General features: G+C 43.0%; 1 protein-coding gene across 1 annotated transcript in view; it reads right to left on the bottom strand.

The window, feature by feature from the left end:
• fer1l4 (fer-1 like family member 4) overlaps positions 1 to 25,000 on the bottom strand; it is a 69,980-nt gene that overhangs the window by 39,704 nt on the left and 5,276 nt on the right. Inside the window, exons 5-24 of the mRNA XM_063215559.1 lie at positions 22,848 to 22,942; positions 21,489 to 21,530; positions 20,821 to 20,991; positions 20,334 to 20,394; positions 16,630 to 16,761; positions 14,868 to 14,930; positions 14,681 to 14,765; positions 14,029 to 14,191; positions 12,635 to 12,818; positions 8,139 to 8,325; positions 7,388 to 7,690; positions 6,512 to 6,615; positions 6,171 to 6,279; positions 5,695 to 5,887; positions 4,293 to 4,413; positions 3,984 to 4,084; positions 3,767 to 3,854; positions 3,255 to 3,371; positions 1,853 to 2,005; positions 1 to 113 (exon numbers count right to left, since the gene is read on the bottom strand). The exon at positions 1 to 113 is cut by the window's left edge and continues 71 nt beyond it. Coding sequence (XP_063071629.1) covers positions 1 to 113; positions 1,853 to 2,005; positions 3,255 to 3,371; positions 3,767 to 3,854; positions 3,984 to 4,084; positions 4,293 to 4,413; positions 5,695 to 5,887; positions 6,171 to 6,279; positions 6,512 to 6,615; positions 7,388 to 7,690; positions 8,139 to 8,325; positions 12,635 to 12,818; positions 14,029 to 14,191; positions 14,681 to 14,765; positions 14,868 to 14,930; positions 16,630 to 16,761; positions 20,334 to 20,394; positions 20,821 to 20,991; positions 21,489 to 21,530; positions 22,848 to 22,942 — 2,585 coding nt within the window. The remainder of the gene's footprint in view (positions 114 to 1,852; positions 2,006 to 3,254; positions 3,372 to 3,766; positions 3,855 to 3,983; positions 4,085 to 4,292; positions 4,414 to 5,694; positions 5,888 to 6,170; positions 6,280 to 6,511; positions 6,616 to 7,387; positions 7,691 to 8,138; positions 8,326 to 12,634; positions 12,819 to 14,028; positions 14,192 to 14,680; positions 14,766 to 14,867; positions 14,931 to 16,629; positions 16,762 to 20,333; positions 20,395 to 20,820; positions 20,992 to 21,488; positions 21,531 to 22,847; positions 22,943 to 25,000) is intronic.

Below are 25,000 nucleotides of genomic sequence, written 5' to 3' on the forward strand. Positions count from 1 at the left end.
GGCCTAAACTCCTCTGGCAGGCTGCTGGTGCAGTTCTTGGCGTACTTGGTGATGCCCAGCCACAGGTACGCCTCCAGCTTGGCAAAGATGGAGCCGACAGGGGCACCGGGAGTCTGCCAAGACGGAACAGAACAGAACAGAACAGGACAGGCAGGTTAGCACAAACTAAACGCCTCTCTTATGGTGCAGACAGAGAGAGTCTGTCAAGCACAACAGACAGGTTAACTAACCCAATGCCTCCCACTGGGAGTCTGCCAAGCAGAAAAGATGTAAACGTCTCTTGTATGTACGAGTGAGTTACAATACATACAGTACCTCTGATGATTTAAAAATATAAGATGAACACACAGGTTAACTGACTAATAGGGATGCACCGATACCGATACTGGTACAGATACATGCTCATTATACTCATACTCGTCAAACTCTTGCCGATACAAGGCACCGGTACTGCTAGTACACAAAACAAAGCAACATCTCACCACGTTCTGTTGACTTGAAAGCAGCATGGGAAAAAGACACCGCCTCATGCATTTACTAATATTTAAATCTACTTGGAAATGGACAATAAAACAACATCCCAGGTGGAAAAATAAGGCTATGCATTTATTTTCATTGCATGTTGTGGGTAAAAATATTGGTATCGGCACTCGACAAGTACAGAAATTACTCGTACTCGTATCGTTTTCAAAAAAAGGCACTAAACAGCTTTTTTATGCTGAACCTATCAGGATTCTGCCAAGCCAAACGATTAGGATAGCACACACTATAGCACACACTAAACAGGTCTTTAGGTAATGTATGAATGAGTTACAACACATGCTGCTCCTGTATTACAAATATAGACACGTGCCACTAAAGCAGGTGGCACTAAACAGCCAAAAACGACTCTTTTATGTACGAGTGAGCTACAACACAATCTGCTGTTTTACAAATAAAGACGTGCGTCACTAAACCAGTCATCATGCCTCCATCTTACGTGGTAAGTAAAAAAAAAAAAAGCGATGAAAACAATTACTATTCCCCTTCATGTGGTGTATAATATCAATCTCCAATGACAGCAACATGAAATGCAATTAGTGAACGCAGGCAGTTAATATCAGTCACAGTGCACAATAGAAATCAATGGGAATGCAATCATAGCACAGGCTGAAATGATCCTGGCTGGGGTCAGTGGCTTAATAATGTGGAGGAGGAAAGGAGGAGGGGAGGAGGAGAGGAAAGTGGAGAAGAGAAGGTGGAGGGAGGAGAGGAGAGGAGAGGAGGAGGAGAGGACAGTGGAGAAGAGAAGGTGGAGGGAGTAGAGGAGAGGAGAGGAGAGCAGAGGAGGAGGGTAGGAGAGGAAAGTGGAGACAAGGAGGTGTAGGGAGGAGAAGAGGAGGAGAGGAAAGTGGAGAAGAGGAGGTGGAGGAGAGGAGGAAGGGAGGAGGGTAGAAGAGGAAAGTGGAGTGGAGGAGGTGGAGAGAGGAGAGGAGAGGGGGAGGGTAGGAGAGGAAAGTAGATAAAAGGAGGTGAAGGGAGGAGAGGAGAGGAAAGTGGAGAAGAAGAGGTGGAGGAAAATAGAACCTCTCTGTCTCCGAGACTAATTTCTCCTTGGTGGAGACTAATAAACTAACCTAGCCTAACCTAACATAACCTAACATGTAGACGGTGGTGAGCCTAGTGTTTTCTCTCCTTTTGCATTTGTTTTTTGTGAAGCACATTGAGTTGCACCTGTGTATGAAATGCGCTATAAAAATAAATTTGACTTGACTAGTAGTGGGGGAAGTAGAGGGGATGAGAGGAGAGAGTGGAGGGAAGATGATGAGTATGGAGTGGGAGTGGGATGGTGTTTGGTAGGGGGGCGGCAGACCTTCATGTATATGGTGGTGAGCTTGCCACAGTCGCGGCCCCTCTCCTCCTCCACCAGGGAGAAGAGGAGGGAGTGGGAGGGGATGCGGGCGTACGCCACACGCCGGCCCCCGCTCAGCATCCACAGGAACACGTCCGGCAAGGTGCTCTGGGGCTGCACACAGACACATTACATTGCATTAGACACACACACACACACACACACACACACACACACACACACACACACACACACACACACACACACACACACACACACATACACACGCACACGCACACACACACAGAACACACACACACACACACACACACACACACACACACACACACACACACACACACACACACACACACACACACACACACACACACACACAAAAGGTTGCAGAGACATTGCATTAGACACACACACACGCGCTCACACACACACGCACGTGAAAGGTTGCACAGAAACACACATGGGCACACACACGGACACACACACACAGACACACAGACACACAGACACAGACACACACACACACACACACACACACACACAAAATGTTGCAGAGACATTGCATTAGACACACACACACACGCACATGCACACACACACACGTGAAAGGTTGCACAGAAACACACACACACACACACACACACACACACACACACACACACACACACACACACACACACACACACACACACACACACACACACACACACACACACTCACGGGCACACACACAGGCACACACACACAAGAAAGGGGGAGAGAACAAGAAAAAAAAAGATCAGAAAACCAGACACATTGAAGGTGACAGACTCCAGACACATAAAGAGGACACATGCACACGCACACCCACACGCACACACACACGCACGCACGCACGCACGCACGCACGCACACACACACACACACACACACACACACACACAAACACACACACACACACACACTCATAAACGTGCAGATGCCCCTCACAAAGGGAGAGACAGATGGACAAACAAATTTCCATGTCAATACTGGACACTAGCCAAAAACTACAGACATGTCTCTATTACTACTAGAGAGCTTCATTCCAAACAAAGGGGGCTGACAGCACTGGAGCAGGGCTGGTGGGGATCAAAAAACAACCCGGCCATTTTTGGCATAGAGATTAAGATTAACATAGAGTCTAAGATTACATTGCATTAGACACACACACACACACGCAGACCCACGCAGACACACCTGAATTTCTATGAAATTATAATTAGTTCAGTCCATTGTCTATATTAAAAATTAGACAAATTGGCCAATATATGGACAAAAACAAAACAAACAAACAAAAAACAACAGAATGGGCCTCAAGGACTGTCAGCCCACCAGGAAAATGCCCCGTATGCCAGATTACCCGTCCAGCCCTGGACTGGAGTACCTCTTTAGCCAGGAAGCGGACCCTGTTGAGGATGCGCTTGGCGTCTGCCAACCTCTCCTTGGCCGTGCGTCTAGTGGTCCTTCTCCTGGCTCGCAGAGACTGCTTAGCCAACAAGATCTAAAGGACACAGAAACATACAGGTATATACAGAATATTATGTGACATTACTATGGAATGTTATATTGTATTATTGTATATTATATTATATTATATTATACATGTTAAATGCCCAGCTCAATTATCGAAATTATAGTTGTTACTTAAAGATGCTTGTGCAATCAGTAGACTAAAGATTAAACATTCGATAAGTAATTGACGTTTTGACGTTAATAATTTCAGTCATGTCAGTGCAAGCTCAGTAGGTGTGGCTGTGACACTGCCGATGATGGGTATGGGAAGTGATATTTATGGAATTTCCATTGACATAGGCACTCAGGAAATGCAAATGAGCTTCTGTTGATTCAGACCACAGACAGTGTGTGGAAGTAGCTTCCAGGCAGGCAGGCACTCACAATGTTCTTCTTGACATACTCCTGTCTGCATTTGTCTAAGGTGTTGGGTCGCGACGGCCTCTTCCTCTCACTGGTTGCGACGTACTGTCTGGGGAAGCAGGTAGCAAACAGGGGCAGCCAGTCTTAGACAAATAGCTGCTTGATTCATTGAGGCGCCAGTAGGTGTACAGCAGTGTCTGTCATCATCAGGAAGGACTGATGGAGAGGACGAACTTACTTTGAACTCGCCACAAACTCCAGAAAGACCTCCATTAATCGCTCTTTAGCATTGCTCTTAGGCCTTCTCATTAGCCGCTCCACCTCGTCAATGCCATACTCCTGGTAAAATAGAGTATTGCAAGTAAGAAGTAAGTTTTTATATATACAGTATGTACTGATATACATATATGACAATATAATCCAATTTTAAGCCAATACGCAATTTTGGCACATTGTCCCCATTTTGTTAACCATCATACCTTTACTCCACCCTGGCTATATACGTAAGGTAACGGGACATTCGCACACATGTACTGTATGTACTTACCAGTCGGTCAGCCATTTTGCAAAGCAGGTTGCTGCTATACAGTCTAAAGCTGTGGTCCTCAAAGTAGTTCCACACGTAGATGCAGGGCTTCTCATGAAACAGCGGGATACAGCTGAACGATCTGCAGCGCAAGACAAAAAACCTCTACAAATTCCTGCACTATTATCTTTGACAACAGACGTCAAATAAAATAAAAAAACTTCACCATTATCACTGGCACTCTCTATTTTCTTGCAAAGTTGGGAGCAAATATTGCTACAAGAAATGTTTAATTTGAGCTTCATTACTCTGGCCATAGCTGTCACAATGTGTGATGCAGCTATTCTGCCCTACAAAGGCAAAGAACCTTAACTCACCAGAGTGTGAAACTGAGAAAAGTGGCTTCAAAGTTTCTGTTTTGTTATCCTCTGTCCAGATAAAAGTATAATAGTTATAGCTCCCAAAATTTGACAGTTGGTTACTATATGTATAGCAAAAATATTTAGTTCAAATGTGAATTTTGACCGTTATTTAGCATTTAAGGTATGCTGCCTTTGTATCATGGGCCAACAGTGAGGAGTCATGCTGAGCCAAAAGGCAGTAACTGCCATATTTTCCCCCCTTTTTTTCATTTTAACTGTAATTATACATTTTATAAGAAACTATAAGCAAGGTCTAATCATAATGTGTGTTTTAAATGACATAGATGACATTTAGATGTCCTATTTAGTGAGATTAGGATATGGCGGGAATGTGTTTACATTGCATTGAATTACATTACATTTCATTATATCTCAAAATTGTTCAGATAAACAGCCTGGCAGACAAATTACTGTGTAGAAAGACTAATATATCATGAATAAATACACAACATACTTTGAAATTGAAGAAAATATAATCAAAATAGAATAAATGGCTATATTTATAAAATGTCAGTTGGAAGTTAAGGTACTCTGCCTTTGAATCATGGGCGAAAAATAAGAAGCTGTCCCAAGGCAAACTACCTTAACTTCCTATTTTCTTTATTTTGACATTAAAAACATTCAAATTGGCTCACTATATTTCTTCACATGATAAAAGTGGTCTGAAATACCCCAAAAATGGCATTAACTCAATTTTGACCAACATTGATGTTAAGGTCTTTTGCCTTTGTAGGGCAGTATTGCTGTAACAGTAAATGTGCCGTGTTTTGTTATTTGAAGATAAGTGCACTTTGAGGCTTCATTAGAATGAGAAACTGGATGACACTGTTTTCGTTCAAGCTCAATTATGAGGTTATGTCTAGATATGCGGTCTAATCCTCGTACATAAAATGTATATTAAAAATTCTGCTTCTATAAGTCCAACACAATGCGTCTCACAGTAGCATCCTGGGGCTTAACTAATCGAATCCCCCAGTCCATAACAAATTGGCTGGGTGTACCTGTCATACTCGGTGGCCTGGGGTCGTTTGGGGGCGGTGACGGATCTGTCGCGCTGGCTGAGCTCCAGGAGCTCCTCCCTCTCCAGCTCGTCCTCCGACTCCAGCAGCGCCTGCCTGTCCTCACTCAGGTCCTCCTGCGGGGCGGCGCTCTTCTTAGATTTTACCACGATGTCCGCAGCCTTCCCATAGTTCCCTGCATGACAGGAAGTCAGTCATGATGCATATTTACAAAAAAATTGAATTGAATTGAATTAAATTGAATTGAATACTGAGTTTACAATGTCCTTTCTGAAGTTCTGAAGGGTAATTTTGCATTCAGTATGCTGCTTTCTTTGGTTAAGGTCACTTTCTTGGACAGATCTTAAATTAAATAGAGACTACTATCTCAGCTGTAACTAACTATCCAAGTAAATGACATAAACAGACATATACATAAAGAAGCTTGTGTATATAGAGACATCTTGAATAAGTCTCACCTATGGATAGCTCAAAGGTCACCAGTTTGCTGCCAACACTGGGATCAATCATGGTCACCTCAAAAAGCGATGCAAACAACAGGAACTCTTCTTTCTCTCCTGCAAAGTTCTGAAACATACAAATACACACATCTCATCTCATCACAGACTGAGATGTACATAAAAAGACATAAAATGAATAAACTCATTTGCACACTTTTACATTACATTACATTATTACATTACATTACATTTGGCTGACGCTTTTGGCTTTTGGCAGACGCTTTTATCTGTAAATAATAAGGTGCTACAGGTACAATGATCAGTGATCAGAGAGGATTGTGGGAGTTGTAGGCACTGACCGGTGGCAGAGGATGGATCTCCTCCACTTCAACAGTGACAGCTCCAGGCACCTCTGAGCCAGCCTCCTCCAGGTCTTCACTAGGGCCACTGTGGCCCATCTCCACTGAAACAGGATAGGAAAGGTCAATATGAAGTAGTTTACTCTGAGCTGGGGATGATTGGGATCTAGCATCCCTATTTACCTCCTTGAAGAGGAACCAATACCAGGTTCAGAGAAAAAAACAACAGTCAACTGACCTGTGGAGAGTACAATCATAGCAAAAAGCAAAATGGTTACCGACCAACAGACTAACAGTGTTTCATATTGTCGCAAGCATGTGAAAAAATCCTCCACCAGAAATTTGATGCAGCTCTGATCAGCTCATATTAATAAGCCGGTGGGTCAATTACTTAATTATTGTACTGTAAGTCTTCTGTGTTGAAAGGAAGTCGTGGTAGGCTTTTTTTTTCCTTTCTGAACCTGGGATTGACTCCTCAGCTTACTTGGCAAGGAACATGAGGGAGGAGATCAATGGGCACTCTAAACATTTTGACATACTGAGATGAGGCGTAACAAAAGATGAAGAGCATGACAAACAGGATTCACAGGGAACACACGCACGCATGCACACACAAAAAGTGAGAAGAAACAAAGACATCATCTCTGTGTATATAGACATACAATACACACAAATGCTCTGGATAACAAAAGCCTTTTTGGGGATTTAAAAAAAAAAGGCTCTCTTGTTCTCTTTTTTCCATGTTTCCACACGCTATCCCATCCATCCACATTATCCTAGCCCAAGAGGATAAGCAGATTCAAAAGACAATAACAAGGGGAGAAAAAAGAAAGCCTTTTTCAAAGCTCACGAAAGCCCTCCTTTTTTAAAGCTCACCATCTTGCTCTCTCTTCTTCTTCTTGGACTTCTTGCTCTTGCGCTTCATGGACAACTTCCCCAGGGCGCTCTTGACCCCCGAGCGCACCCCTCCTCCTGCTCCTCCTCCTCCACCTCCTTTGCTCTCGGCCACGGGTGAGGGGGAGGAGTACACCTCCACGGCCAGGGACACGAGCATGCGGCCGCGGTAGAAGATGCCCTGGCTCAGGCCCTCGTTCAGGTCGCGGTGGATGTCCCGCAGCGTGGAGTTCCGGGGCGAGCCGTACAGGTTGATCCAGGAGGGGCCGAACGTCGGGTTGAACCCTGAGATGGACAGAGAGAGACTATGATGATGTTTAGAGACTAATTTGACTGTGATGTACTACAGTCAAGTTATGGTGAGGGCTATTGATGTAAGTCATGAGGGGTGGGACGCTGGGTTGAACCCTGAGAAGGAAGGAGATACAATATCAAGATAGATAGTGAATTTTCCATAAATTCCTCAGGAATACTGAGGAGTTAAAAAGCATGAAAGAAACCAGAATGGACCTGGTATACTTGTTACAAACCAAAAAGGCATAGTCTTTGAGTTGTGAGTTCTGGGGTGTGAGGAGTTAAAATATTGTATTACCTCTGGTGTCAATACATATTAATCATTTATTGTACAGTATGACAATGGAAAAAATGTGAAAAAATCCATCAGTACTAATTTATGTTAACGTACCGGTAATTACTTTTACATTCTTAGTCTCTAGTTCTGACCATACAGTACCATTTCTGTTGGGGTTGGAGATCTGCTGCAGGTCCAGGAAGTGCGTTGCCACGGCGATGTCACCGAAGTTGGCGTCGTCCAGAATCTGCACTTTGATGCGTCGGGCGAGGGGCGGGAACTGCTCGATGAAGGAGATCTGCTCGTTCCACTCCGGGGCGTTGGTGTTGCTCTCCACAGACGTCTCCCCCTGATTTACATGACATTACAGTTAGCATTACAAATAAACAAAAATATTCATTTACCCTGCTAGTAATGATATACGTATCAGAATGGTATATGACCACTCTTGAAAAGACAATATTCAATTTTCATCAAAACGCCTCATCCGCCTTGTAAAACTGCCCTGCTTTCTCTCTTTCCTTCCAAAATGTAACAACAACGCCAATCTGGATTTCACCCAAAATGCCACATCTCCTCTCATCCAATCACAGTGTGCTATTTCATTTTGAAGGCCAAGAAAGGTTACGATTTTTTGTACCTGACAAGTTTCGGCTACTTTGCCTCTGCAGCCTTCATCAGCAGTGTCACGTGATGTTGGTGTGATGTCATCTGTGATGGTTTATGTGTATTTTGTCATCCCACCTGATGTGATGGAAAGGGAATGTACCCATCATCACACAAACCATCACAGATGACATCACAACAACATTATGTGACAACTCGGATAAAGGATGCACAGGCAAAGTAGTCAAATCCTGTGTCAAGTACAAAAAGTCTTTGCCTTGAAAACGAAACCGTTTACGTATATACTTAGCATTGTGTGTGAGCTTGTGGAGCTTGGCAGAACTGTGCGGAACAACACAAATCTGGCGAGAGCCAGGGTATGTCACTACCAGTGAGCTATATTACATTACACTTAGCTGACGCTTTTATCCAAACCGACTTGCAGTTACATACATATTTACAGGGTATATTGGTTACAGTCCCTGGAGCATTGTGGGGTTAGGTAACTTGCTCAAGGGCACTTCAGACATGGATGGAGGTGTGGGGAGAGGCAAGGGTGGGATTCGAACCAGCAACCCTCTGATCTCAAGACCATGTCCCGAACCATTAGACCACAGCTGCTCAGGCTGAACTACTGTCAGCTAGACAATTGCTTGTCACCCAAGTGTACCCAAAGGTGTTTGCTGTTGTTTACTCCTGCTCTTCCCTGAGTAGATTAGCGGGTGCAGGGGATGAGATGAAAGCATCTTATTATTCAGAGAGACAAATGAGTATTAGACAGAGCAGCTCAGAGGACAATCATCTGTCTTCATTATGCGCTAAGTAATTGAAAGCGGCATCAGAACTGATTCCATTTTACACACACACACACACACGCACACACACACACACACACACACACACACACACACACACACACACACACACACACACACACACACACACACACACACGCAAGCACGCACGCACGCACACATGCACACACACACACGCACACACGCGCACACACGCACACAGTCACACACACACACACGCACGCACACACACACTCACACACTGGCTGGTGGGTTGGATATGAGGTCCTAATGGGTAAGCAGGCCAGTGGATAACTGCTTTCTTCCCCTCCTGAGTGCCACTATCTATGGCCCTGAGTACCACCTGTTCCCTGCCTGAGAAGACCCAGGAAAACCTTTCAGCCTCTCCTCTTAACACTTCACCTCGCTCTGGCACAGTGCTCAATCTCTCTCTCTCTCTCTCTTTCTCTCTCTCTTTCTCTCTCTCTCTCTCTCCCCCCACACACATGCACACACTCACTCGCGCGCATATACGTTCACACACACACACACACACACACACACACACACACACACACACACACACACACACACACACACACACACACACACACACACACACACACACACACACACACACACACACACACACAAACAAACACACTCTTGTCCTCTCTGTCTCTCAGCAGGCGAGCCCTCTGGGAGCACACATCATCTATCAGAGGATTACCTCAGTAATGAGCATGCTGTTTTTTTCTGACAGATATGGCTGGTCTTTTAGTTGACCCTGTCAATGGAATTGCTTTTTTCAGTGCGTCTACTCTCTCTCTCACTCTCTCTTTCTCTCTCTCTCTCTCTCTCTCTCTCTCTCTCTCTCTCTCTCTCTCTCTCACTCACTCACTCTTGCCTGAACATAATGCAATACCCACAGGCTATCTGTTTCACCATCTGTTTATTGCTTTTAAGGTTTCTGTGTCTGTTGTGTCTGTGTCTATTGGCACATTCCGTTTCTGCTGCTTTATGTTCTTTGGTTATCCTTGGGTTTTTCCTTTGTGTATGTGTATCACTGCATTTTATTTACCCGTGTTGAAATGAAAGATATACAGAGACCACAACCCACAGAGCTAGACACAGGTGTGCAATCATACACACTGGCTCACACTGCATATACATAATACACACATACACAAACATGCACATACTCTCCTCTTCCCCTTCCCTTCCCTTCCCTGACACACACGCACACATGCACGCATGCATGCACGCACACATGCACGCATACATGCACGCACACACTTATGCACGCACGCATGCACGCACGCACATGCACGCATGCACGCACGTGCACACACACACACACACACACACACACACACACACACACACACACACACACACACACACACACACACACACACACACACACACACACACACACACACACACACACACACACACACACACACACACACACAAATTCCATCACAACAGTGATGCTATCTCCTGTCTGAGGAAGCGCCTGTGGTCTCACGTCAGTAAATATATATAGTATCCTATGAGGGAATTTCTCCACACATTCCAGAGATGATATCGCACATCACCGCAAAAAAAATGTTCTGAGAAGTGCAATATACAGCCTACAAATTGTGCCCGAGTTTCAACACATAATGTAGCTTATCATCCTAACTCGTTTAGATGTTGACGGTATATATTTTGAACTTCTATTAACTATAGATATGCTTTTGACACCATAATCCCAGTCAGAGGAAAAAAACCTCTAGTTTTAACGGTCGGCACACAGAGAGAACATTATTTATATTCATTAGTCATAATAGGCAGTCTATTTGGACCAACCTCTCTGATCTGTGGTAAGGGCAAACAATATATTTTTTAATTGCTACAACTTGTATTGATGCATGATAATGCAATGAGCTATGTGCCAGGCTCAGCTCACCTGACAGTCCTGGCCTATTTTAAAAATATATATTTTCTTTATTTTCCTTTCTTTTTTAAGAATAATAATAATATATATAATATAAATAATAGAGATGCACCGGATCCTGATTTTTAGGATCCTTCCGGATACCGGATCGCCTGCTTAAGATCCTACCGGATCCGGAACCGGATACCGGATCCTACGAAAGGGTTGAAACACATAGCCAACTCGCACACGTGGGCCCTTTTTATTACGTTGGCGCAAACTATTTTTAAGACTCATTGGCTTACTGCCACACTACCTCAATGGCCGCTTCTGAAGGGCTTTCACTCGAGCGATTGGGGTTGTGAAAGCCTAGGCTACGTAAAAAGTAGAGATGCCCCAGATCCTGATTTTTAGGTAACTGCCGGATACCGGATCCACTGCTTAAGATCCTGCCGGATCCGGATAGTCTGAAAAACCCTATTATCCTGCCGGATCCGGAACCAGATCTTGGATCCTGTACATCTCTAATAAATAAAGACATTTTTACAGAATATCATATACAACATATACCTTCCTATTTTTAGTTTTACACACAAAGAACAACGTCCTGTCCTCATTTAACCCCTATTCACAAGTATAGTTACAGTTATGCCAGTGGAGTGCAATGTAAAGGAAAGAGTTTAATCAGAAGCACAGCGGCTACTGGCAGGGGAATATAATGGGCTGGGTCCCTGACCTGAGATACGCACGGCTGAGCAGACATGGCAGCATTGTTTTTAATCTCCTGCTGTATGTTTGCCCTGGGTCACTGGCACTTAGGGAGAGGAGGAATGCTCACAAGAGAGAGAGAGAGAGAGAGAGAGAGAGAGAGAGAGAGAGAGAGAGAGAGAGAGAGAGAGAGAGAGAGAGAGAGAGAGAGAGAGCAGTTTAAACACATTGGCCACAACCCTGTAAACAAATAGACGAATGCTGTGTGTGTGTGTGTGTGTGTGTGTGTGTGTGTGTGTGTGTGTGTGTGTGTGTGTGTGTGTGTGTGTGTGTGTGTGTGTGTGTGTGTGTGTGTGTGTGTGTGTGTGTGTGTGTGTGTGTACTTGTATGTGCATGCCTTTGTATGTGCCGCCTACGCGTGCATGTGTAAACGAAAATGGGAACATGGTAAACGCACCACCATGGAAAAAGAGACGTGTTATTGTAAAAAAAAAAAGCCAGTACTGCATAAACAACATTTAAAAGGCCAGTTACTGTAGGTGTATATGAATAGAGCAAGGTATAAAGAGACAATAAGGCATTGTACACGTACAGTATGTGTACCGGTATACTGTCTATATATTTTGCACCTGTTGTCCAGCGAAGGTGACCTGCACGTAAGGGTCTATGAAGACCTTCTTCTCCCCCATCATCTTGGAGAAGCCGCCCAGGAACCCTGCAGTCATGCTGGGCAGGCCCTCAGCCCGGTACACCCTCAGGAGGAACTTGGCCCACGGACGCTCCACTGCCATCCTCTTGGGCAGCATAAGATTCCTACAGCGACAATAAAATGAAGTTGACATATTGGCAACTTCCATTCTGACTTTCTGACTGTTTCATATTGGCATATTCCTACTACTGCAACAGCAATATGAAACTGATGTGCTGGCAACTTGTATTCCCTGACTGTTTCCATTTAAATCAAGTGTGAATAGAACTCTCGATAGAACTTGCCCCACTGGTATTCTCTTGGGCAGCAGAAGAGTCCTACAGCGGAAAACGGCAGCAGTAATGTAAGAATTTACAAGGAAATGTTGCTGTATGTAACAGTGCCTCACAAAATAGGGGAACAATTTTTGATTGCATTGTACTATTCTACTTCACATCACACAGTCTTTCAAAATGCATTACAAAAGTTAAAAGGACATTTGGCTTTGCGTGACAGTGCAAAGCACTTGTAATTAGATGGGGGAAAGATATTTATCTTTCCAACTATGAAGCTGACATATTGGCAACTTGGCTTCTTGGCTCTCAGAGACATGACTCCAATGCTTCAACTTAAATCAACAATGCTCGATAGAATGCTGTTGATTCACTAGTACTCGTTTCAGTTCACGAGTACTAAATGCAGGTTTGTATTACAAAAACTGAACTTCATGATCAGTAACAAAGATACAGATGAGGAAATACATAACAATTCACCTGCTGCTCCGTCAAAATAATTGTTAGAGCGAGACAGGCAGAATAAACAACAAGAGCGACTTTTTGTTCGAGCATGATGCAGAGTTTAATTACCAGCAAGGGAAAGCTATGGGGGTCTGTTTGTCATGCATGGTTGTAATGATGATTAATTATTAACGACCATATGCTCTTGTTTAGTCTAGAGCTGACACTCTGTGCCTCAGTCTGTCTCAGTAGGAGTTTTGAAAGACTTTGAGTCCGGATGGATGGAGACACACACTTGCACACATGCATGTTTGTGTGTACTTGTGTGTCATAGAAATATGAATATTTGTTCTTCATACACATTAACAATAGATGGGCGAAATAGTCAACTTAATTGGCAGAGAAATGATAACGAAATCTCAAATACCAGCAAAAGTTTGCAAAATGCTGTACAACAGTCATTTGATGATCCCACAGATATGGTCCAAGGAATAGGTATATATGCCTTAAACTATACTGGAAAATGTGTTTTTTGTGTGTGTCCATTTGTTCCTTACTAACTGTATGTGTAAATGTGTGTCCCACACATTCGACTCACTTTTCGATGTCGTCGTTCTGGCTGCTGACGGGAGGAAGGCTGGCCATGCCCATGGGGTCCCCCTTCATCAGTACACTGACCGTGCACTTCACATAACCTTTGACCCCAGTCCGTGTGTCATTGGGGTCCATCAAAGGAGCCCACTTTTGGTAAAACCGATGATCTGCAACACATGTACTTGATGAATACAGACGTCTAGGTCAGATTAGGGAAGGTTAGATTATTAGTCTCCACCAGAGAGAAATGGGTGTCAGAGACACACAGGTTGCATTGCTGAAAAGCAACACCAACAGACAGCTCAGACAAAGCGACATACCGTACACACATAGGCTTTAGCACATACGTGTACATTACAGTACATGCATAGGCTACATCAGTGTTTCCCAGCCTTTTTTGTCCTGTGTACCCCCTAAGCCATTTTGTCATATGATGAGTACCCCCTCGCCCTCACACATGCTCTGTTCCTCTATCCCAATGTGACTACACTCAATAAATTTGCTATTATTACATTTTTCCGCGTACCCCCTGAGGTGTGCTCGCGTACCCCTAGTGGGAAACACTGGGCTACATGATACAAAATGACACACATGGCTTTATGTACTATGCTAAGCATTGTGTTGAGTTTTGCTGGTTGGCTGTTTGGATTTTTCACCTGGTTGACTGTAGACGGTGCTAATGTCAATCTTGAAGGTACCAATGTGTGACATTAGAAAGGCCAGCATTCTTTTGTGGACAACCTACATAAAGACACAGATTGATGAATTGGTAGGTGGACTTGGGTGGGGTTTAGATGGCAGTTTGGATGAAATGTATTTGATGAGCTTGTGCAAAATACTTACAGAGATCTCAATAACTTTATCGAACAGAACTTCCTGCGTCTCTTGAAATTCGAACATAAAGTTCTAAGGGGAAATGAATAGAATAAAAGACGAGACATCAAAACACGAGGGTATATTATAGCTTTGCACCATGAAATACCCTATGATTGACACGTTAAGACACAGCGCTATAAATTTGCTGTCACTAGAATGGCAATGACCAAGTCGTAGTGCATTACTTAAAGCAGTATTTTGGGGCTGAATACGATTAAAATCGTTGCCCTGGGTTTATAAAGGTGGTAAAGTGTCTTATTTTTCATGTTAGGCGTTGTCTTGTTTTAACCCTATCGCGCCGGATGCATCATATATGTCTCATCAAATTCAAAGCCCTCTCCACGCTGACACACAAAAAAAATCGATCTGAAAAACATCCTGCGTGTCATTTCCAAACGTCCTGCAGTACACGGAAACCGCCACAAGAGAGCAGCGGTCGACAACAAGTTGACCACAGCTCGGCGAAAAACAGGAAAATGGGGTAGAAGCGGTTTCCCTGACCGACGCTGAGATTTCGTCAAATTGCATAAGGTTTGTGTACAAATTTCCGAAATATAACTCTACATCCTTTAATTTGAACACTTGCTTTGTGCAATTAAGCAAGGAAGAGTTTATATTTTTACACCGTGTTGCAGAGAGATCGTGCTAAAACTGATGAGACATAGGCTATAAGCACCATCCGGCGGTGGCAGGAAGTCAGCCATCAATGCATTTGCTCCATAGGGAAACTTACAAAGCATACCACGACGATCGTTTAACAAAACACACAAGTTGTTTTACTTCAAGACAAAGATATTGCCTTAAGAAACAGGTTTTACTTGCAATTTTGAAAATGCAATGCAAAATGTTGAAATTATGATCTCGTAAAAAAATGCATTGAAGTGAATGGAGAAATGGTCCAATTGTAGTAATGGACCCATATATTCAAATTACACATCAAAAATGAATAATGATCTGTATTACACTCATAAATAGGTTGTTGAGCATTCGATCAGCTATGTTTTTACATAGATTTTAAAAAATTACCCAACCAGGCTGTGGGAAATGTAAAATATGGTCCTGCTAAAACAAGGATAGGCTTTCAAAAATGGCAGGGTCTCACTAAATATATAAAGATAATCCTCAAATTAAATTGTCTGACAACTTTTTTAAATTAAAAAAAAGTTGTAAATGCATTAAAAGTCATTTTTCAATGGTGCAAAAATCATTTTTCAAATGAAATGGAAATTTCATTCATTAAAAGCCTGATGATGCATTAAATATCTCAGTGACCTTAACAAAATGTTGATATATTTTTTTTTTACATTTCTTATAAGGGACCAATATTGAAGCAAATTCCAAAAAAATAGAATTTTCTCTCATTGCTTTCATGGTTCAGGTTTCACAGGGTTAAGGAGGGAGTGTTTAAGCTAGTGAAAGTCTATGGATCACACATGCTACAGTGATCCATTAACTTTCACTAGTTTAGCGTCATACTCCCTATTTTAACTTAAAGCAAGCCAATGCCTAACATGAAAAATAAGACACTTTACCACCTTTATAAACCCTGGTCAACGATTTGAACTGTATGAAACCCCAAAAATAGAGGCATACCCCTTTAAGGCCCTGTGTTATGTTATAGTATTGTAGTACTATGGTAGTCAACTTTTCAATGACTATTACAGCGTGCCACTAGAGGTACAGTGTGCATTAAGGGGCTACCGCTCTGCAGTAAGGAGAGCTCACTTGCCTCATTGTAGTAGGGGCAGTTGGTGGATTTCTGCGTGGCCGTGTGCCTCTTCTCCTCCCCTATCCGCACATAAACGGCAGGATTGATGTTCACCCCCACCAGTTTCTGGGCCTCCATCACATTCACATTCACCTGGTTGAATAGGACAGTGCATAATGTCAGTCCTCTGTCAGCCAGACCAAAAAAAGTGGAGCCACACCTCGCTGAAATGTGTGATCGTTCCTACCCTACCAGAGAGAAGACGCCTATTCTCTTCTCACTTCACTATCTATTACCAGATGTGGACGCCATATACGCAGGGAAGATGATAGGGGAAGACACAAAGGGGTTCGTTGCCCCAGGCCCAGGGAGAGAGGGGCCCCAGAATTGGGTACTCATTACATTAAATACATTGAGTGGGGGGCCTTACATTACAGATGACATTGTCCCAGGCCCAGTCAAAGCAGTCAGCAGCCCTGCATGTACAGAACGTACCTCGGATCAGATAGCTGTATGTGTTCTGTGCTAAGATGTCAATTGTAATTTCTAAAAAAGGAGGGCCAATTAATTGTACAAGTCACAATGTCAGTCCTCTGTCAGCCAGTTCTCCTCCCAGTTCACCAGTCCACTGTATATTACCAGAAGTGTGCCATAACATCTGTTGTGATAGCTCTATGTACGTATCAGTGTTCAGATGTCAATACCCAACCACCAACATATATGTCTTGTCTTGGTGTGCCTTGTCATGTCTTGTTTAATGTCTATGTGAATGACTGAACATGGTAAAAGATAATTTTCTATGACACGTGAAACAGGCAATTAAGTTTTATCTAATCTTATTTAAATGAGCCAAAAGGAGGACAGATTAATTCTCAATATAGTCTCAATATCAGTCCGACCCACTACTACTGTCCCCACTACACCACTGCTCAGTCCCCTGTCTATACGTGTAAACGGTGTGACGTTTGCCATGTGCGTTAAGCCCCTTTTTGGGGGGAAAACATTGGGGGAAAAGCCAATGCGAGTCAATTGGTGGTGTTGGGAAAGAATAAACGAAAGACAAGGACCTGTAGACTAGCGCTGTTCACGCTAAGCATACCGAAGACGTGTTGTGTTGTCGGCTGTTCAAATAATATGGCCAAACAGCCGCGGCCGAAGCATGGACTGTGTTTATTTGGGCTAGCCGGTGTAGCATGTAAATTAATGAATTCGGTTTGTTTTCCCCCATAAAGGGGCATAACGCACATTCACGAGCAAAGTACCCAGATGGCCGTTTATACGTATGGCCAGAGGTGGCGGCAGGGCCACAGACATACCCCAAGCTGTATATCTGACGGTTGCATGTGTTCTGTGTTCAAATGTCAATTTCAATGTGCCAAAAGGAGAGCAGATTAATTGCATTGCCCTGTGGCACACAGCGGCTCGATAACGTAATCTCTTTCATCAACCCCAGGGGAAATAAACTGCACCCGTATCGTACTGTATTGTATCACACGTGCTCCAGGGCATTTAAAAGTGATAACTTAATGTGGACGGACTGCTGTCAGGGATGGGATCAGGGTCGGATTAAGATGGGCTGGGGCCCCTAGGCTACAGGTTGGTGTGGGGCCCCTGGAAGGCAAATTCTGCGTCAAATTTACATAGACAGTGTCATAATTATGAGCCAGGAATTAAGGATAACATGTCTACTAACTCTACTCAACACGACACTTTAACTCTTTCAATATTGCATCCTGTCACAATACCAGAAATTTACACTTTTGGCCAATCAGGGGCCCTCCCTGGCAGGTGGGGGCCCCTAGGCTGCAGCCATATCTAGCCTGTGCATTAATCCGGCCCTGGATGGGATGCATGGTTTTACAAAGTAAAAGTCCTATTCCCATGTACAGTGCCCTCCATAATTATTGGCACCCCTGGTTAAGATGTGTTTTTTAGCTTCCAATTATTTTATTTTTTTTCTAAATAATATGGGACCTTAATGGAAAAAAAGAGAAAAATCCAACCTTCAATACAAGTGCATTTATTCAGTGGGGAAAAAAATCCCACATAAAGAAATAATTATTTGACATCAAATAATGTGTGTCACAATTATTAGCACCCCTGGTGTTAATATTTTGTACAACCCCCTTTTGCCAACAAAACAGCACCTAATCTTCTCCTATAATGTTTCACAAGATGGGAAAAGACAGAAAGAGGGATCTTCAGCCATTCCTCTTTGCAGAATCTCTCTAAATCATCCAGAGACCTGGGTCCTCTCCTCTGTACTCTCCTCTTCAGCTCACCCCACATGTTCTCAATGGGGTTGAGGTCAGGGGACTGAGATGGCCATGGGAGGAGCTTGATTTTGTGTCTGGTGAACCATTTCTGTGTAGATTTGGCCATATGTTTAGGGTCATTGTCTTGCTGAAAGACCCAGTGACGACCCAGCTTCAGCTTTCGGGCAGAGGGCAACAGATTTTGATTTTAAATGTCCTGGTATTTCAAAGCATTCATGATGCCATGCACCCTAACAAGGTTCCCAGGGCCTTTGGAAGCGAAACAGCCCCACAGCATCACTGACCCACCCCCATACTTCACAGTGGGTATGAGGTGCTTTTCAGCATGCGCATCTTTCGTGGTACGCCAGACCCACTTAGAGTGTTTGTTGCCAAAAAGCTCAATCTTGGTCTCATCTGACCAAAGCACACGGTCCCAGTTGAAGCCCCAATACCGCTTGGCGAACTCCAGACGCTTGCGTTTATGATTGTGAGTGAGGAAAGGTTGTCTCCGTGCATGCCTCCCAAACAGCTTGTTGGCGTGTAGATAGCGCCTGATGGTTGATTTGGAGACTTTGTGACCCCAGGATGCTACCATTTGTTGTAATTCTGTAACAGTGAGCTTTGGAGATCTTTTGATTTCTCTTACCATCCTCCTCAATGTGCGTGGTGGCAAAATAAACATGGGTCCTCGTCCAGGCTTGTTTACCACTGTTCCAGTTGTTTTGAACTTCTTAATTATTCCTCTCACAGTGGATATGGGCAGCTGCAGTTGAGTGGCAATCTTCTTGTAGCCTCTGCCTGACCTGTGAAGGTCAACGCACATCTGCCTCACTTGTATGCTGTGTTCCTTTGTCTTTCCCATGTTTAAGAGTGGATAAGAGAAATGGCCTCGGTGTCACGTCATGTTTATACCCCAGGGAAACAGGAAGTGATGAATTACTAATTAAATGTTCCTACATACTCTGGTAAACTTTGTAAACTACTGTAGAAATGACAGAAATGCTTCAATTATATTTATTTCCTGGGAATTGTTAAGGGTGCCAATAATTGTGGAACAGGTGATTTAATGAAAAATAATTATTTTTTAGTCAGGGATTTTTTTATTTTCTTACAATTCATTTGAGTTGAAGGCTACATTTTCCTACAATTTTCAGTGTGACAGTATTCTTCTGCAATAAACACTGAATTTATTTTAAGGCTTTTAACACCTCTCAACCAGGGGTGCCAATAATTGTGGAGGGCACTGTATTTGTCACAGCTGTCCACAAACCAGCTGATAGTCAGGGGCATTCCTCATGCTCACCAAGGAATTGAGCTAGTATGTAAAGATTGATTATTTAATGTGATCAAGTCAAACCAACACAACCAGGACTTCAACTGTGAATATGTCATGCTGCTGGCTGTTCTTGGGACAGGGCGGTATAGTACCAAGAGCATAACTGTTTACAGGAGTAACCTTGATCTCACCTGAAAGGTCTGCACTTTGGGTGTGGCTGCGAGCTCATGTTTTGACAAAGGCCGACAGCGACTATCACAAGAAACAAATACACAGACACATAGTTACAGACACCCAGAAGCCTTCTTTGCTTATACAGTATACTGTCCATACATAGTATTTGGTCAAACTCAGTTATTTACGAAGACAGTCAATCATGTAGCCTCTTTGTGCACATGATTTCGACAGGCCTAATCACTATTTGCTGAAAATACTCAACTACGTCATAACAACACTGGCAACAACTATGACATTACTTAGAGACTTAAGCAACAGATTAAGACATAGCCATTACAATTTTGGTAACAGTAAGCTTTTAACATAGGCTCTGCACAAAGGAGTTAAACAGGGTTTCTTTGACAAAAAAAATCAAGGACTGGTTGTAGTGGAGTATAAAAAACTGTGGAAGTATTGAAGTATTGAGTCTCACCACAGGAGTATGGCACTATTTAGACCCACCTGAGCAGGGGGGTGAAGGTGATGTTGGCAGACTCCATTTCAGCCATGTCATAATCATCATCATAGTCATCATCCTCATCCTCGTCGTCCTCTTCACCTGTTCTGATCAGGCTTCGGCCCAGTATACGGGCCTCCTTATCCAGCTTCTGGGGCCGCGCAGGCTGCTTAAGGCTGAAGGATTACAGCAGGATTTAATTAGGTCAGATGGCTTCCTCAAGTGCTGTCTTTACAGAATTAGGTTTTTAAAATATTATCTTCTATTATGGACTTTGAACACCAAATAAAAAATGTGAAGTGACAAAGACAGTGGTTCAAATCACCAGTGTCTTTGAATTCATGGGTTTCATTTCTATTATGTCCACAAAGCAAAATATGAATTGAATTCTGTAGCAATTAGTACTGTAACTGCAGAGTGCCACTGTGGTGATGTATTTAAAGGAGTCAGTGTTACGAATCCATAACCAAGAAGTAACCACCACCAAGAACAACTTTAGAGATAATAGGTACATACATGAACTTCACTTTTTCTGAAATTGAGACTTCAGAACCCTTGATTGTGATATCAGTATGCGTTAATTTCTTATTACATTCATTTTGGTGGGATGTACACTGACCCATTACCTTCTGTGGCATTGTAAACCATTGTAGTCATAAGTTGCATGCCTTACCCCGGTTCTTCAAAGCCTGAGTTTCTGATGACCAACGCAGAACTAAAGAGATGGAGAATAAATAGACATCAAGAGGGCCGAGCACAAGGCAATTCTACAATACAACAATTTCTTTCAATGGCATCTCTCAACAAGAACAGAGATACAGATAAAATGGAAAAAAAAACACAAATAAAGGGTAAAAAACAAAAAAGGGTAAAACACACACGACACCGTGATTTCAGCGTGCAAGGCTGTCTGAGAGAGACTACTGAACAAGCAAGCACCCTCGGGCTAAAGCAGCAGACTCAGCCATTGTTGTAGGCACACTTGCAAATTAGCATAGTTCAGAGGACCCATTACTATACACAAGCATTTATCAGTGTGTGAAAAGAGCACTGTAAAGGAACATTATATAATTCAGTGGTGAATTAAAAAAAACAGCTGACACCAACACTTTGGGAGTATATAAATCCCTTACAAGGGCACTGAAGGCTACAGACTACGTTTTCCTTTAGATTTCTAAAATGATTTAACAGGACGGGGTACAATGAACTAAACTTGAATTATCTTCAAAAGCCTGCATGTCATCCTGGCCTAATGGAGAAATAAATAGCTTCTGCCAGGAGTGGAGCTATCTTGCAATTAGTCTAGTGATGTGGAGACTGAGATTCTTTGATTAAATCAATAGGTTGTTTTTTTCAAACGTAATGGACCCGTGGCAGTCTTAAATAAACACTCTACAGTCTCACAAGGCTTCTCTGAATCAAACACTTTAAACAGCCCAGTTTATGCTGCTGATGCTGATGCTGATGCTGCTACTCCGTCAGAGGAACTGACTGCTTGCTTGTTGCTTTTAGAAGAAGCCACTGATTGGTCACTAGCCAAGCGTATGATTTTATTTATTTTTTTAAGCAAAGTGATCACCATTTCAGTGCTGCACTGTGTGCTCGGAATCCAATGTTTCTTACGTCATTTCCTCGGGGAAAGGAACTACCATTTCTCCCATACTACAAGCACTGTCATGTGCATGGTTATTTCTCTTCTTATGTTTTTATCCCTCTATACTCTACTCTATATTTTGATACACTACTGTATTTTTCAGTCTGTACTACAGGCAGGGGCGCTGCCAGAAAAGTTGAGCCCCATGAAAGATTCAGATTTTGGGCCCCCTTAAGGGCCCCTCTCAGTGCTTGGGTCCCCTTAAGGGCCCCGCTCAGTGCTTGGGCCCTTAGAATCTGTACCACTTTACCCACCCTAGCGGCCCCCATGACTACAGGGTAAATCCATTGCTTGATGTGTCCTCTGTTGTAAGTGGTTTTGGGATAAAGCAAGAAGGGTAATGCAATGTAATGTAATAATAATGTATCTTTAACTCACTTGTCTGCTTCCTCCACAGTCAGGAAGTCTGCACTCTCCCAGCCTCCTGCTGCACCCTGCACAGGGTGGTACCTCACATCCAGCTCCACATACATCTAAACACACACACACACACACACACACACACACACACACACACACACACACACACACACACACACACACACACACACACACACACACACACACACACACACACACACACATACACACACACACACACGCACACGCACACAGGCTTCAGTACCCACGTGAGTACAACCACATCAATCACAACTACACACATTACACGTTATTCGCCTCGAGATGTACAGTCATGTCACATACATATAGGCTATAATACACATACACCATACCACACAGCCATATCACACATAGAGGCTACATCTACACACCACATCATACTATCACCTGTGTAATGCATGACATGCGTAGCCTCTTACTGCAGCAGGGGTCGCCGGTGACCCTATTCACTTGCTGAAAATGCTTAACTACATCATAACAACATTGCCATGACATTACAGAGAGCCATAGTGCTGCGCTAAGGGGTTTAAAAGGTACACTGTGCAGAAAATGGTCAAAGAGTTTTTGGGAAACGCAGCCCTGCATATTGAAACTGGGCTGCCTATTGCCAAATTTGATCTTTTCATGAAAGGTTACTAAGTAATAAACTCATATTTTCTAGTATAGCCCAAGTACAGTCATTTGTGCAGCTAAAAATGGCTATTTCTGGAAATTCAAAATGGCGGACCATTTCATGTATGAAAAGTGCAATATTCCCAGTCATAATGAATACTTAGAATTTGATGGTGGTGGTAAGTATTCATGAAAAAGGTAACATTAGTGAATGGGTAGCATGGATTCTGGAAATAAACAACTTAACATCTTGCACAGTGTACATTTAATCTGCTCCATAGCATATTGACAAAACAAAAACATTGTAAAATATTCAGGTGTCCAATCGTTAAAGGCATTCAATAATCTCTCTGTATGTATAGAATAGCTGACATGACATGACTAACGCGGCTAATGTGGTACTATCAAGCTTACTCAAAACATATCCTTGTGCCGAGATTTTGCTCTTAAGTGACCGTATTTCACCCCAAACATGCTAAAATGAGCCAAACTTGCTCCAACTCCAGATAAATCATTTAAGTGTTTCCCTCCACTCCACTGTCTAATGTGCAATCAAAATTAAGGTGTATGTAATTCACCTTGACGTACAAGAGCTAAATTAAAGTGTCCAGCAGCTGACAGATCAGAGGCTTCCTCTTTTGTGGCCATGGAGGGCTATCGGTGTTAATTAACTGCAAACAATGTAGCGCTTTAAATATCACTCCAGAAACACCATGCCCCACAGGCTGTTTTCACACTGTGGAATAATTAAGGCAAATGGTTAAGGACAATAGCTTTGACAAATCTTTCACATTATGAAAGTGTGTGTGTGTGTTTGCTGCGTGTATGTGTGCGAGTGTGTGTGTGAGCGTGTGTGTGAGTGTGTGTGCGTGAGCATGTGTGCATGCATGCACTCATGCGCTCATGAATGCGTGCGTGCATTTGTGTGTGCATTCGTGTGTGCTTGCATGCGTGCGTGAGTGCATGTGTGTGCCCAAGGTCATTGCCATTGTCGCCTTCCCTTCCTCCCTCCGGATCTATACAAATCAGGCACAATAAAGATGAACATTAACTGCGGACAGACTTTCTCTAGGCTAGTACTGTACAATGTCCCACATTATGAGCAAGCTTTACACATTGCAATTTACAATTTGATGGTGATAGGATGTACCAATAAAATGTGGTCTGTAATGAACAGTGAGGTCCTCAATTCTAAGCATTTTCAGTTTTAATAATGTTTTCAAAAGTTTGGAAGAGCAGGCTATCTCTTTATGCAGTAGATAAGCTGAGAGAAAATTCTGCTTTCATGCTGCAGGCGGACTTAAGATGAAACCTATTTAATATTGCCTGAAAAGAAAGACTGTAGCCTACTGAGCAAGCTGTACTGGGCATCTACTGTATAAGAGTTATTACATCACAACAGTAAAACTGCTCTGGATATCTGCAGAGCCTCTTTGTCAGTGAGGGGTTCTTTATTTGCATCAGTCAGACTGTAGTACAAAGGATATATAAAGGGTCCTTTACTCACATCAGTCAGA

The sequence above is a fragment of the Engraulis encrasicolus genome, chromosome 14 (assembly GCF_034702125.1).
Source record: "Engraulis encrasicolus isolate BLACKSEA-1 chromosome 14, IST_EnEncr_1.0, whole genome shotgun sequence".
In the NCBI taxonomy this organism is placed as follows: Eukaryota; Metazoa; Chordata; class Actinopteri; order Clupeiformes; family Engraulidae; genus Engraulis; species Engraulis encrasicolus.